At 40.2% G+C, this 13,138-nt stretch overlaps 2 protein-coding genes across 2 annotated transcripts; both read left to right on the top strand.

Annotated features, from left to right (window-relative positions):
• Window positions 1-348: 348 nt before the first annotated feature.
• On the top strand, window positions 349-5,083 carry LOC118430117 (alpha-2,8-sialyltransferase 8B-like). The gene is made up of 4 exons (XM_035840826.1): window positions 349-452; window positions 1,012-1,341; window positions 1,895-2,407; window positions 4,521-5,083. Exons 1-4 carry the CDS (start codon window positions 349-351, stop codon window positions 4,852-4,854), a joined length of 1,281 nt encoding a protein of 426 aa, XP_035696719.1. The 3' UTR covers window positions 4,855-5,083.
• Window positions 5,084-6,416: 1,333 nt separating this feature from the next.
• On the top strand, window positions 6,417-7,894 carry LOC118430116 (CMP-N-acetylneuraminate-poly-alpha-2,8-sialyltransferase-like). Its single transcript, XM_035840825.1, has 3 exons — window positions 6,417-6,606; window positions 6,882-7,391; window positions 7,570-7,894. Exons 1-3 carry the CDS (start codon window positions 6,503-6,505, stop codon window positions 7,892-7,894), a joined length of 939 nt encoding a protein of 312 aa, XP_035696718.1. The 5' UTR covers window positions 6,417-6,502.
• Window positions 7,895-13,138: the final 5,244 nt, after the last annotated feature.

The raw sequence follows: 13,138 nt of genomic DNA, 5'->3' as shown, positions 1-13,138 counted from the left end.
TATTAGCTGTCAATCAGATGAAACATACTAAAGCTATATCTCTATCCACGTGCCGACCGTTTTCTAATAACTGCCCAATTCTCACCGTATAGCTAACAGGTGTCATATATAATAATATGATTGCACCGTTCCCGCAAAGCCTACCCAGTTGGTATCACTGATGACTCCTGACAGCATGTCGTGCAAAGCAACTCTGATAATAGCTTTGTCCGTCCATATACTGGTTCCCTTGGGCGATATTCAGTAGATAGAAATTAAAAGCTAGATTCTGTACAATCGCGCATATCCCGGTCTACATCAGGTCCAGAATACAGAAATCGTCGTTAAACATCCCTCGAGGTGCAGACCATGCCCGTAGCCACGTTCCAACAGATGAAGACAGTGTTTCTGCTGCTGCTGTTGTTTACTGCGACACCTGTCTTCTTATTGATCCGGAGCTCGGATAAGAACAAGTGAGTGGATACATGTATGAACGTGTGAGGATACCTGGCACAGAGGGTATCCTTATGCATAGTTTCATCTGGTACAGATTTTTTTAATAGCGCAACAATATCAATGATCAGTTTTGAGTGTAAATTCCTTCCAACAATCTCACGGAATAAAAGTTTCCTGGAACATAGTTAATCCGCCCGTCCGTGCCATAGCTTTTGATTCAATATGCGTTAACAAGAAACTTCCAATAAATATCTATAAAAAGTAAGAATCATTTCTTGTACTATTAGCAAGTTTGTAAACGGACAACTAAAAGTTCTGAACCTTTTCGAAAGGAGTCACAATCAGCCTACGGAGAAAATACTATTATCCAAAGAGGCCTAGGTGCGTCTAGTGTATTGACTACGATGCTCCTGTTTACACCAAAATATTTGATACCTCACTGTATCATGTAAGACTACGCAACTGCTATTATATTGCCTAAAGTTCTATGATATGAATGATTCGCTGTTGGGCAACACTGCGGTTCCTCTCATCATATCACCACATGCTCTGTCAACATTATTTCCTCTATCACAGCACATCACCCAAGCCGACCTGGGATGACCACAGCACTATCAACCGCAAGAGAACCCATGATAGTTGGAAGGATACTGGTAACTTGAGGAAACTGTCAGATGAACAGGATGAAACAGCAGAGGCTTTCAGACAGATAGCGCTCAACCGGCGCCCCAAGTTTGCTCAGGGAGCTCCAAACTTTGTGAAAAGGTTGCCAAAGTTTGACCAACAACCGAAACATGAGATAAAGTCTATAGTCAGAAAGGTTCCGATTGTTAACGTCAAAAGAGTGAACCCGATTCTGGAAGACAAGACGATATGGGCTGACAATCAGACATTGCAGAGAATAAGGTACGAAGTTTCTAACATTTATACATCTGTATGTGTTCGGGCGGTAATATGCATAGTACGAAAATAAATGAAAATAGTTCTTCACAATTCCCAAGATGAGATACTTTATGTCTTTGACACTTTTTCCACATATTTTGTTTAACACTGGAGAAGATTGCGTCAAATATTTTTTTTCTGTTGCATGAATCTTTAATGATTACGTCCGCAATTATTGCGCCCGGATTGTACTTCTACAATCACACAGGTGCATCGATTTATAAACCGTTATGTGATATGATGATGAAAAGGAACGTAACGCTGAGTTGAGAGTTGGTGTTCATAGAAATTTAGATAATGATCAACAACAGACATTTGAAAAGGAATGAGATATTGATTTGACAATGATTTGACAATGACTCAAGTTGAATTCTAACAACAAAACGCAATGTGGAGCAGATGCTGGTTTTATTGTTGTTGTTGTTGTTGTTTTGTAAAATTAATGCATCGTAGATTCCGCTGAATATTATTGAATTGGATATGCTTAACAATATAGATTTCCTTGCTATTTTTACAGGAAGTATGCTTTTCGTATGAGGACTGAAAGAATGACACGATTAGAAATGGCAGGAATGGGGAAGAACAAAGACATTCGTCTCTGCGGGGGAATGTACGCAAGGCAATGTGCTCTCCATCAAAAGAACGAAATACGTCATTATAAGACCTGTGCAGTTGTGGGTAATGGCGGAATATTGACCAACAGTCTTTGTGGCGCGGAAATCGACTCTCGTGATTACGTCATTCGCTTCAGCCTCGCTCCCGTCTCAGGATACGAAAAGGATGTCGGGACAAAGACCAATCTAACCGTCATGAATGTTCAAATTGTTTACAGAGTTGTACAGAGTCAAAAGCTCAGCGGTACAAAGAACGTTTACTCACCGAGACTTAAAAGGCTGAACGGGACAGCTCTCTTGTTCTTGGTCAATGGCTATGAGCGAAAAACTCTCTTCAAGCAACTCTTCAGGGCCGTCAAAGCTAACAAAATCTCCGTAACGGTCAATTATGTTAACCCCAAAAGTGATGTCAAAAGGTAAGTCCATCTACTGCAACATTAACATCCATTGGCATAATACCGGTCGGTTTACTGCAATTTCTCAAGCAATGCTAATTTGGCAAATGATCAACGCATCATTTTCTCCAGTTACATGTTGCTGTTACAGCTTACCTTTGCCACTTCTTCTGTGTAAATTATTTTGTCTCTCTGGTCCTGCTAAAAACATAATATCGTAATTGGAACACACCGCGGAATTGCACGGAGAACGGGCGCGTGGTTGGAAGGGGGTGCACTATACCGGTCGAACGAAACACGGCACAATTAACTGCCGCTATGTACCTTTATACATCCTCTGTTGTTCCTTTCTTTCCTGTTAGTAGTTGCACAAAACAAAAATCTGCATGAGCATACAAAAAGTCATGAGAAAATGGGCGTATACTGACAAGAATTTTCATTTAATTTTGGTCCGTCACAACCGCTATGACGTAAAACTTTACTGCTGGCCGTAGCATTAAAAATGGCGGGAAAATGGCGGCGTACGTTCAATTTGACCCATTCAGCCGTAGATCCGGGCGATAATGCAACGGTTCCTCACACTTTTACACGAGTTGTATGCTCGTCTTGTGCCGTGAGCACATGTGATTATTATCTACAAATCTGGCGATGAACGTGGCAGTGTGTTTGTCCCACGACGAGCTCGCCTGCCCCGAAAATGACCTGAAAACTTTTGGCCTTGTTGTCTTCGAATGCATTGTTACCTTTGCCAGAATGGCTAAGGTTATGTTTTAGGCTTGTGAGTCTGTGTGTCTGTCTGTGTGTCTGTCTGTGTGTTAACAGTATAACTCAAGAAGCCTTTGATGGATCCCAATAATATTTGGTAGGTGGGTAGGGGTCGGGAAAACGAAGGTCAAGTTCGATAATGGGCCCCCTAGCGGCTTGCTAAGGTACTGCAGCAAAACCTCAATTTTTTTTATCTCGTGTTCTGGACCTGCTGTGGTTATGATTTTTGAGTGGTAGATAGCCCTTGGTGCAGAGAGTAAGTGCTTTAAGTTTGGACCCCCTAGCGGCTTGTTTGGAACTGCAGTCGCCGATTTCCTTTCAAACTTTGGACGAGAATAACTCGAGAACGTGTTGATGGATCGTCATGGTTTTTGGTATGTTGATAGCCCAAGTAACAATGTACATAATGGAATACAAATTATGCAAATCAGCAACTAATTTGCATAATTAATGAGGAAAGTTTATAAATCCATTGCATTTCATGATAGGACTTTCAAACTTGCCACATATATAGATGAGGAAGAGAGAAATATCAATGCATATTAATTATGCAAATGACGGACTCATTTGCATAATTAATGAGAAAATATAAACGTGTTGACGGATCGTCATGGTTTTTGGTATGTAGATAGCCAAAGGGAAGACTTACATGATGGAATTATAATTATGCAAATCGACTGCTAATTTGCATAATTAATGAGAAAAGTTTGGAAATCCACTGCATTCCTTATAGGACTTTCAAACTTGTCACATTTTTAGCTAAGAAAGAAGGAAATATCAATACACATTTATTATGCAAATGATGCTTGATACAATTTAATATTATTATGTAAATCTAATCTGCATAGGGATCTAATTTGCATAAACAATGGCGAAATGTTATGAACCAACTCCAGGCATATAAAATAAAATGTAATGAGTAACACATTTATGTCTACAGACATCATTCTACATAACAAACCTGGTTTATTTAGCAAAGGTATGTGTTCGTTGAACTCTAGTTATCGATGCTTTGTAAATTATGTATTGGACACCTAGATGTCTGAAGTGTGCATACCTCAGAAATAACTATTGTTGCATGTGTAGATCTCTTTAAGTTCCACTATTTTTAATCGACCGGTATAAGGCTTATGACCGGTATTATGCCAATGCATGTTATCGCTAAATTGACAAGTGATATGTACATGTGTTATTCGTAACTTTTACAATAACATTCATTTATTCCGGCTACACATGAGGATTTGAATTTGCTGACATTACGTAACATATCAGCTTAGCAAATGTACCCACTTCTTCGAGTTGGAAAAGTAACATTTCCATGAAGTTAATTACCATCACACATGACATTTCGCAATCACTTTTTTCTTAGCATCTTAAGGAAGATCTTCCCCGAATTAAGCAGACATCTCGGCGCAGTCTTGACAACAGGGATGTCCACTATCATTGCAGCCACCAACTTCTGTGATAAGATATATCTGTACGGGTACTATCCGTACAGGACTGCCCCTCAAGGGTTCTGGTACCGGACACTGCCGTACCACTACTACCCGGATGACTATATCCAACCTGCTGTGATGGATAGGATACATAACTTCACTACGGAGTACCGGATTCTGAAGGAGATGGAGAAAAGGGGCGTGGTGACTCTGATGACGGACAGGTGTCAAGTGCCTGTTTCGTTAACAGATTTAGTCTTCCATTGATGACAGTCGATCAGCAAATGCAATACTTAATGAAACGATGAATTCAATATACGAACAAAGAAGCAAAGAATTCATATACTAGTACTTCTTTCAAGTAGGTCTTTCTATATTTTCTAACTTACACTGATGCCGTTCCTTGTTCAATGAGAACAATATTCGTATTCCAAATATTCCAAAACCATATCCAGTTGCTTGAGTAACTACTTTTTGGTGTATCTTGTTACCTGGATGTCTAACCTACATCGACGAACAATATTCGTATCATATGTATGCTGTTCTTAACAGCATGCATACGTCTAATATTTCATTATAAGCCAACGGTACCATCTAGTAAATGCTCCAATGAATAGTACAAAATTATTGATTATGGAAGAAAAACAACGTTAATTGTTGATTACTGAGTATCTCGTGTAACAATCGAGGGGGTCAAAGAATGAACAAGTTTCACGTTTAGAAATCGCTACTATGTCTGTCAGAAAGACTATGATAGAATTGACTCAAGACAAGGGCAGCAAATATTTTCGTCACAATTAAGGTAAGACTAGGGTTTCAACTATCATCAAGTAGCTATGCTGACGTTGTAGACCTGACGTAAGACAAATACGACCGGAGCTGTCAATACCAAATAAGCAGTCAACTATATGTAGCTAAATCTCAAATACTTTTAACTGACAATGGAAGGATTACGTGCATCCCGTGGAAAACACAACGACTCAATGAGTCTCAAGAGTGCAGCTGCTAAATGCAGTGATACGGGTTCATTAGTATAAAAGCTCCGTAGTGTACGTGCGTGTGGGATTGTGAAAGGACCTTAACTATTCGTGATGTTTGTTGGGATTAGATTTAATGCAAACTGACAATGTGGCAAAGTGGGCATAAATAATTCATAGTGGTTTGATTTTATGACGCTCGTGCCCTCCCTCTTGTCTAGATTCTACCTAACGCAAAATACAGGACGTTATTAATATAGATTATGTCTGAATCATTTTACGTATAAACATGTATTCTGTTGATGTGTGGCTTAAATATTGTCGTCACGAATATATTTGTGCAACCGGAATTCGGTCATCTGCTTGGCCCCAGCAGTTGAATGAAGGAGCCTGAGGCTCTTAGATGGGTAGGAGTACTGCCCAAGACACGGTCCGGCGGCATCATCAGCCGTGGAAGAACGTGTTTCTACTGTTGGTCATGTTTTCTGGGACACCAGCTCTGATTCTTCTCCTCACAACGGACATAATCAGGTAAGAAGCCACGGACATGTTGACTTACCAAAAATAAATGCACCTGCTCATGTGAAAGACCATTTTACTATGCATTACATATGTCAGTCCAGACTGCATACGCAACCTTGTAGAATCATGTACACTGTTCGTTGTTCGTTGTACATAATCAATCATTATTGCGCTATCCGGCTAATTGCCCGTAATACGCTGGAAAATAGGCTGTGCAACTAAACGGCTTCTACGGCATTCTTTCTTCGGTCAATAGCACTGCTCCTCTGGCTGTCCTGGACTTCATCAACAGTACCTCATGGGAGTTCTCCAAAAACCATTGGAGTATTCAGCACTCCGTTCCGAGACCAGTGCCTCATTTTCCACCGTCAGTCTTACTAGGCCCATCAGGTAAAGCTTCCAAGATTGGTAAGCCAATGAGAAAGGGTTCACGAAAACTGCAAAGAAGTGGACTAAAAAGGAACCGCATGTCACCTCATCATGGAGCTTCGTCTGGCCTTGTTACTCTTCAAAGAATCAGGTATATGATTTAAAATCTTGCGTTGTTATATCAAAGATTAGTGATAATAGAATAGTAGAATAATAGAGTAATAGAATAAAAAATAATAATCATTTGACTTGACTTTCAAAAACGTGGTAGAATTATCAGTCAGACTTCCAATGGGAACAAAAGCTATCAGCAGGTGAAAACTCTATCCATCATCACAGTGTCTGTTTCAGATTGAAGGGCCATATATGAAACAGCTGAGAGGTAATCATTGTGTTCACCTGTCTATTGTTTATCTTCCACCCCAGGACAGCGGCTGTGTCTATCGGACCTGCTTACTTCACCACAGTAACAATGGATGAGTGGGGAAACATATCAGAACAGACTGTGCATGTGTGTACCTCTCACGGACAGAAGTCCTGTATCCCGGCCAATGGGCACGACTCCGGACGGATCCGCACGTGCGCAATCGTGGGCAGTGGTGGCATCCTAACCGGCAGTCTTTGCGGCACTAACATCGACGCCAACGAATACGTCATACGATTCAACCTCGCTCCCACGGTTGGCTTTGAGCAAGATGTCGGCAACAAAGCAAATCTAACGATCTTGAACAAGGAAATATTAGACAGAGTCAAAGCAAGCTTGAAATCTAAAGACTCGGAAGGCTTTGCAAGTAGATTAAAGCAAATGAAGACCAGTATTTTCCTTTACGCAAAAGGGAGACGCACAGACCTTTTTAGGAGCTTGTTACAGTTAGCATGGGCATCTAATATCTCAATAACCCTTGATTACATCGAAGCGCACTATCTCACCGCAAAGTAAGTATTACATTGTATTTAAATCTATAGTGTGTTATGATTCCAATAGATCAAATTAAAGTGTGAAATTACCTGCTAGCTACAATGCTTTTACTTTTAGTGAACAAACTTGCGGCCTGTTTTTTATTGAACTGATAGATATGATCGAACTCATAAATACTTTGTTTTACTGTTACAGAATCATCATGAAAATATTCCCGCGATATGACCGAGACTTTGACAGCTACGTGACTACAGGGCTTATAGGAGTCGTCTTGGCTACAACACTTTGCAACAAGATCACCCTCTACGGATTCTATCCCTTTAACACAGACCCACTAACGGGGAGGAATCTTTCCTATCACTACTATCTAAACATTGACGGGAATCTAGGGGAGCCAAACAACAAGGTACATGATTACAAGACGGAGTACAAACTGCTGCGGGCGTTGGAGAAGAGACGCCTGCTCACGCTAGTGAAAGAACCCTGTCATAGGCAACATGTCCAACGGAACATACGTTAGCGTAAAATTAATTCATGGAATGTCTACGTATACCGGTAGTTAGCACACCAACGGAATTTGCGGGAATACTGTACATGATAATATCTGTGGCGTTAAATTCTTGCCTGCACGTGAGTCTTCTTTGACTAGTCTTTCACGTTGCTTTCTTCGTTGCACAACATTAAAGTTGGTACTATATATTTCGCATCAGAGGGTACTTTCCCTGAGTCGTGTATCTTGTTTCCTCAAAATAATGAAAAAGTATAACAATGCAATGGACCCAAAGTTCATTGGGTTCATGCAACCGTCTTTTAGCGCCACCCAGCGAAATAAATTCAGAATGCAGTGTACGTGGGGTGACGCCCCGTCGGAGTTTGCGTGCACTCGAAAGCGCCCCACGCGGAGGATAAAATCATCGTCACGCCACAACGGATAAAGTTGATTGGTGCTATCTGAAAGTATATATACTAGAAAGGCCGACATTTGCTTAAGAGCAAATACAGCATATTTCAGCCATACCCCTTCCCACGCAACATTGGACTGTTCCAAATCACCCCTGCGCAAAAATGGAACATCCTCTTAACAGTACATTATCCCCCAAAGTGGACTGGTATTGTGAATTGATTCCAGGTAAAGACAGAGCTTGCTTCTATTTTTCAGAAAATGACAATAATCACACCTTCCATTCAGAAAATTTTCATCATGACTGAAAATTGTTGAATGACTTCATGTAATGTCATTAACAATTTTCAGTACGATAACTAGGTGTAAGTTTAAAAAAGTATAAGCTCCTTGTGATGTGGGTACATTTATTATTGCAGTGAACTTTTTTTATTTAAGTAGGGCATACGATTTAATAATTATCAAGCAGGTGCAGGTACTGAAGGAGCGTTTGTTTTCTTCAAGCTGTAAAACTGTTAAACTGTTTTACTTTGTATGCAATCAGCCATCGAGCCTATTCTTATTTTAGTTTAACAACTCAGTCCTGCCAGACCCGGAAGATACGATTGAACCTTGTTCGAGGATTTATTTTCGTCTGTCTGGTCAGTCTGTTCATACCCTGGCGCTGAGAGTGTTTTATTGGGCTGAAACTCTGGCAGTTTAAAGTTACTTACAATTTAAATGTTCAAAGTTTATGTCAAACAACAACAGCACTAGGAACACATACATTTGCTCTGGAGAAAATACAGCAGTTTTCGCAAGTTCCAGTCCAGTGATAGAAATGTGGCCACTATAGACAGGTGGTCACTATAGAGAAAAATGCTGATCTATTGACTAGGAGCCATACGTTACACATGATTTCAGTACACTGATCATTAATCATATAAACATTGCACAGGTAATCCAATTGTTTTGATGTACAATTAAGTTCAAATAATTCTGAAGAGAAATATTGATGAGAAAATAATCATTCTCGCCACTGTCTAACTTATAATTACGTATCAAAACTAAACGCAGATTTTCTAACTAACGCACCTTTCGCCGACTTCATCAAAGGACCGCCGGCTATCAATCAAACACGGCTGTTGATTAGACTTAGGGTTTCAAACAGTCATGTGCTGTGTGCCAGTTGACAGCGAACTTCATGCTACGTGATGTTTTACATTGCTTGGACCTTCTTTCCCACAGCGGTGCTTCTACAAAATATTTAGACTGTAACACTGAGACCCACATGTTTTATAGAATAGAATTTGACGCAGAACAGCGTTTTTTGCTGGGTATTTTTCTTGAAACATGTCCGTGGGAATATCAGCGAGGCGGCGACGTAGGGATATCAGACCGTGAACAAAAGTCGCACGGCGGCTAACGGCGCAGCGAAGATACTAGCGCTATAAATAAGCGCTTCAACTAAGGATGGCAACCCGTACAATATTTTTGTATACTGTTGAGCTAAGTAAAGTTTGTTGTTTATGAGGTTTTAGTAGTCTTTGAAGCTTTGACCCGAAATATTTTAAAGTCAAACTGCTGAAGAGAAGTAAGTGACTGCTACGATTATCGTAGATATGGCCCTAAAAAAACTGTTAAAAGAAGCCTTCTCAATAGTCTAAAATGCAAGAGCTTCCGGGGGGCTTCGCCCACCTGGGTCCCCCCCACAGTGGCCCTGCCCCTGGACCCCGCCAGGGACATTCGGCGGCCCCCGGACCCCTGTCCGACGCTTTGAAAAAATCCTGGCGAGAAGTCTGTACGGCCTGAGTCTTCAAGTTAACGTATTGTGTGGTCCCGCTTATGAATATTAATTAGCCTTCGCTTTCCTCTTCGCTGATTGGCTGAAGCATTAATTGAAGTAACTCTTCCTGCCGGCTAGACGCAGGTGCAGATGTCGGCTCTGTGGGGTGAACGTCCGAAAGGTCATGGCATGGAGAACGAAAGAAAACCAATTTCACCTAAAAAAAGTGCTGTAATTAAGCCTTTTACAGTACTTTATGCCAAAAATTTTACTTGGATCATTTTACCAACTATATTATGCCTATCTATACCAAATGTTACTCATACCAGGGTACAGGGGTGCAAAATATACCGTTATAAGACCGTCAACAACAGTCGCACGGAGCTAACAGCGCAGCGAAAATACCATCGCTAGCGTTTCAACTTCGGATAACAAGTTATAAGTACTGTTGAACTCAGTAACGTTAAAGTTTGTTTTTAGTTGCCTTTGACGGTTTGACCTGAAATAGTGTTACGCTGAACTCCTGAAGAGAAGTTAAGTGACTGCCGCGATTATCATAGATATGCCCCTAAGAACTGATACAATATAAAGCCTTCTGAATAGTCTAAAATGCGAGAGCCTTAGGCGGGCTTCGCTCCCCCTGGCGGGAACACTGCTATATACGGGATCATGAGGCCCCGCTTATGAATATTAATTAGCCTTTGGCCTCCTCTTCGCTGATTGGCTAGGTCTTTGATTCAATTAACTCTCCGGCTGACGCGCACAGGTGTGGCTCTGTGCGGGGTCACGGAAGGTCACGTCAGGAGGCCAAAAGAAAACAAATTTCCCCTCAGAAAAGTGCCAAAATTAATCATTTTAAAGTTGTTTATGTCACAAATTTTACTTGAATCTTGTTACTAAGTATCTAATGCCTATCGATACCAAATTTCAGGTCATTTAATTGTAATACCAGGGTACAGGAGCCAAAAGTGTCCCTTTTTTGGTCAAAAATTGGCCAAAAATCGCAAAAATAAGCATTTTGTTGCACTGTACACCAAAAGTGTTATTGAATTTATATGAAGGGATTATCAAGGCACATCTGTGTCAAATTTCAGCTCATTCGGTTGCAATACCAAGGTACAGGAGCCAAAAGTGTCCTTTTTTGGTCAAAAATTGGTCAAAAAATCGCAAAAATAAGCATTTTGTTGTACTGTACACCTAAAGTGTTATTGAATTTATATGGGGGCATTATCAAGGCACATCTCTGTCAAATTTCAGCTCATTTGGTTGTAATACCAGGGTACAGGGGCCAAAAGTGTCCTTTTTTGGTCAAAAATTGGTAAAAAAATCGCAAAAATAAGCATTTTGTTGTACTGTACACTAAAAGTGTTATCGAATTTATATGGGAGCATTATCAAGGCACATCTCTGTCAAATTTCAGCTCATTCGGTTGCAATACCAAGGTACAGGAGCCAAAAGTGTCCTTTTTTGGTCAAAAATTGGTCAAAAAATCGCAAAAATAAGCATTTTGTTGTACTGTACACCTAAAGTGTTATCGAATTTATATGGGAGCATTATCAAGGCACATCTCTGTCAAATTTCAGCTCATTTGGTTGTAATACCAGGGTACAGGGGCCAAAAGTGTCCTTTTTTTGTCAAAAATTGGTCAAAAAATCGCAAAAATAAGCATTTTGTTGTACTGTACACCAAAAGTGTTATCGAATTTATATGGGAGCATTATCAAGGCACATCTCTGTCAAATTTCAGCTCATTTGGTTGTAATACCAGGGTACAGGGGCCAAAATATACAGTTTTGGTCTAAAATTGACCAAAAAATCTCAATAAAATCATTTTAGAGGCAGATATGAAAAAACTGAGAAAAAAGCATCAAGGTATTGGCCCATTCTACCCCTGTGCCACATTTTAGGTCATTCGGTCCAGGAACGGCGGAGATGAATCACTTTGAAGATTTGACAGGAGAAAGAAAGAAAGAAAGAAAGAAAGAAACATTACGAATACAATATATTTCACCATACTATGTATGGCTGAAATATAATAAGGCTTTCTCCCGATATGTAGTGTGTTGGGCGTCGGTACTTAATAGCCTATGGTTAAGCTGGCGTTTCCAGCCTTTTAATGGCGGAGGTGTACAAACTCCTTTTTACCGGAAAACAAAGGAAAACACAGTTAAACACCGGAAAACACATGAAGGAGTGTATAATCTACTGAAATACAGTATGTTTTGATGAGTAAACATGACAGGTCGCTATGTTTCGCCACAGAATAATCTACATATGGCCCTGGAATTTGAAGGTGCGGCCGACTCACCTCAACAGACAGCCGCATACTCCCTAAAATTTCGAACGGATTCTGGTAAATAACTTTATAAAAATAACCCCATGAAGAAACACTAAACTGACGGTAAACTGACCTACCTGAAAGAATTTCTGGCTGCAGACTTGTTTATCAAAGACGTTCGCACTTCGAGAAATCCTACAGAAGAAATGATGCCACACATAACTTGACGCAGACCAACTAAAATGTCTTCCAAAAGGACAGCTTTTTACTTCTGCCTGCACGTTTTCCATAAAACGGCGTTATTAACAAATCGACCGTAAACTGGTAACCTTGCGTTTATTACTTTAAATCAAATATAGGAGCTCATTTGAGTCATCATTCAGCAACCTCTCGTCTTTGAAATCATAAGAGCTGTAATGAAATCGGAGCATCATACAAAGAAGGCACAGATCGACTCTTGATCATAAAAGATATAAAAGAAAGTTGAGAGCTGTTTATTTCTCAGAAACCCTAACTGACAATAATAGAAGTAACACAATATACACTTTTGCTGACTTTGACAATAATATAATGTTTTGTTCTTTAGCGTCCGTGTGTGTGTGCGCGCGTGTGTGTATGTGTGTGACGGTGTGTTTGTACCTGTATTATTGTTGAATTGAACATTAAAGTTGTCCCAAATACCTCAAGCTCTTTGCGAGCCTTCTTATCCTAATTTTCCAATTCCCGACTGAAGACCAATTTTGGAAATTTGACTGTTGTTTTTGTAAAAATCCTGTTGCAGTGGCCAGGTCTAGTACTGCAGGTAATGCTCTGATGGGGTT

Source organism: Branchiostoma floridae, chromosome 14 (genome assembly GCF_000003815.2).
Source record: "Branchiostoma floridae strain S238N-H82 chromosome 14, Bfl_VNyyK, whole genome shotgun sequence".
Lineage (NCBI taxonomy): Eukaryota > Metazoa > Chordata > Leptocardii > Amphioxiformes > Branchiostomatidae > Branchiostoma > Branchiostoma floridae.
Note: the sequence above shows the minus strand (reverse complement) of the source record. Positions and strands in the feature narration are given on the sequence as shown.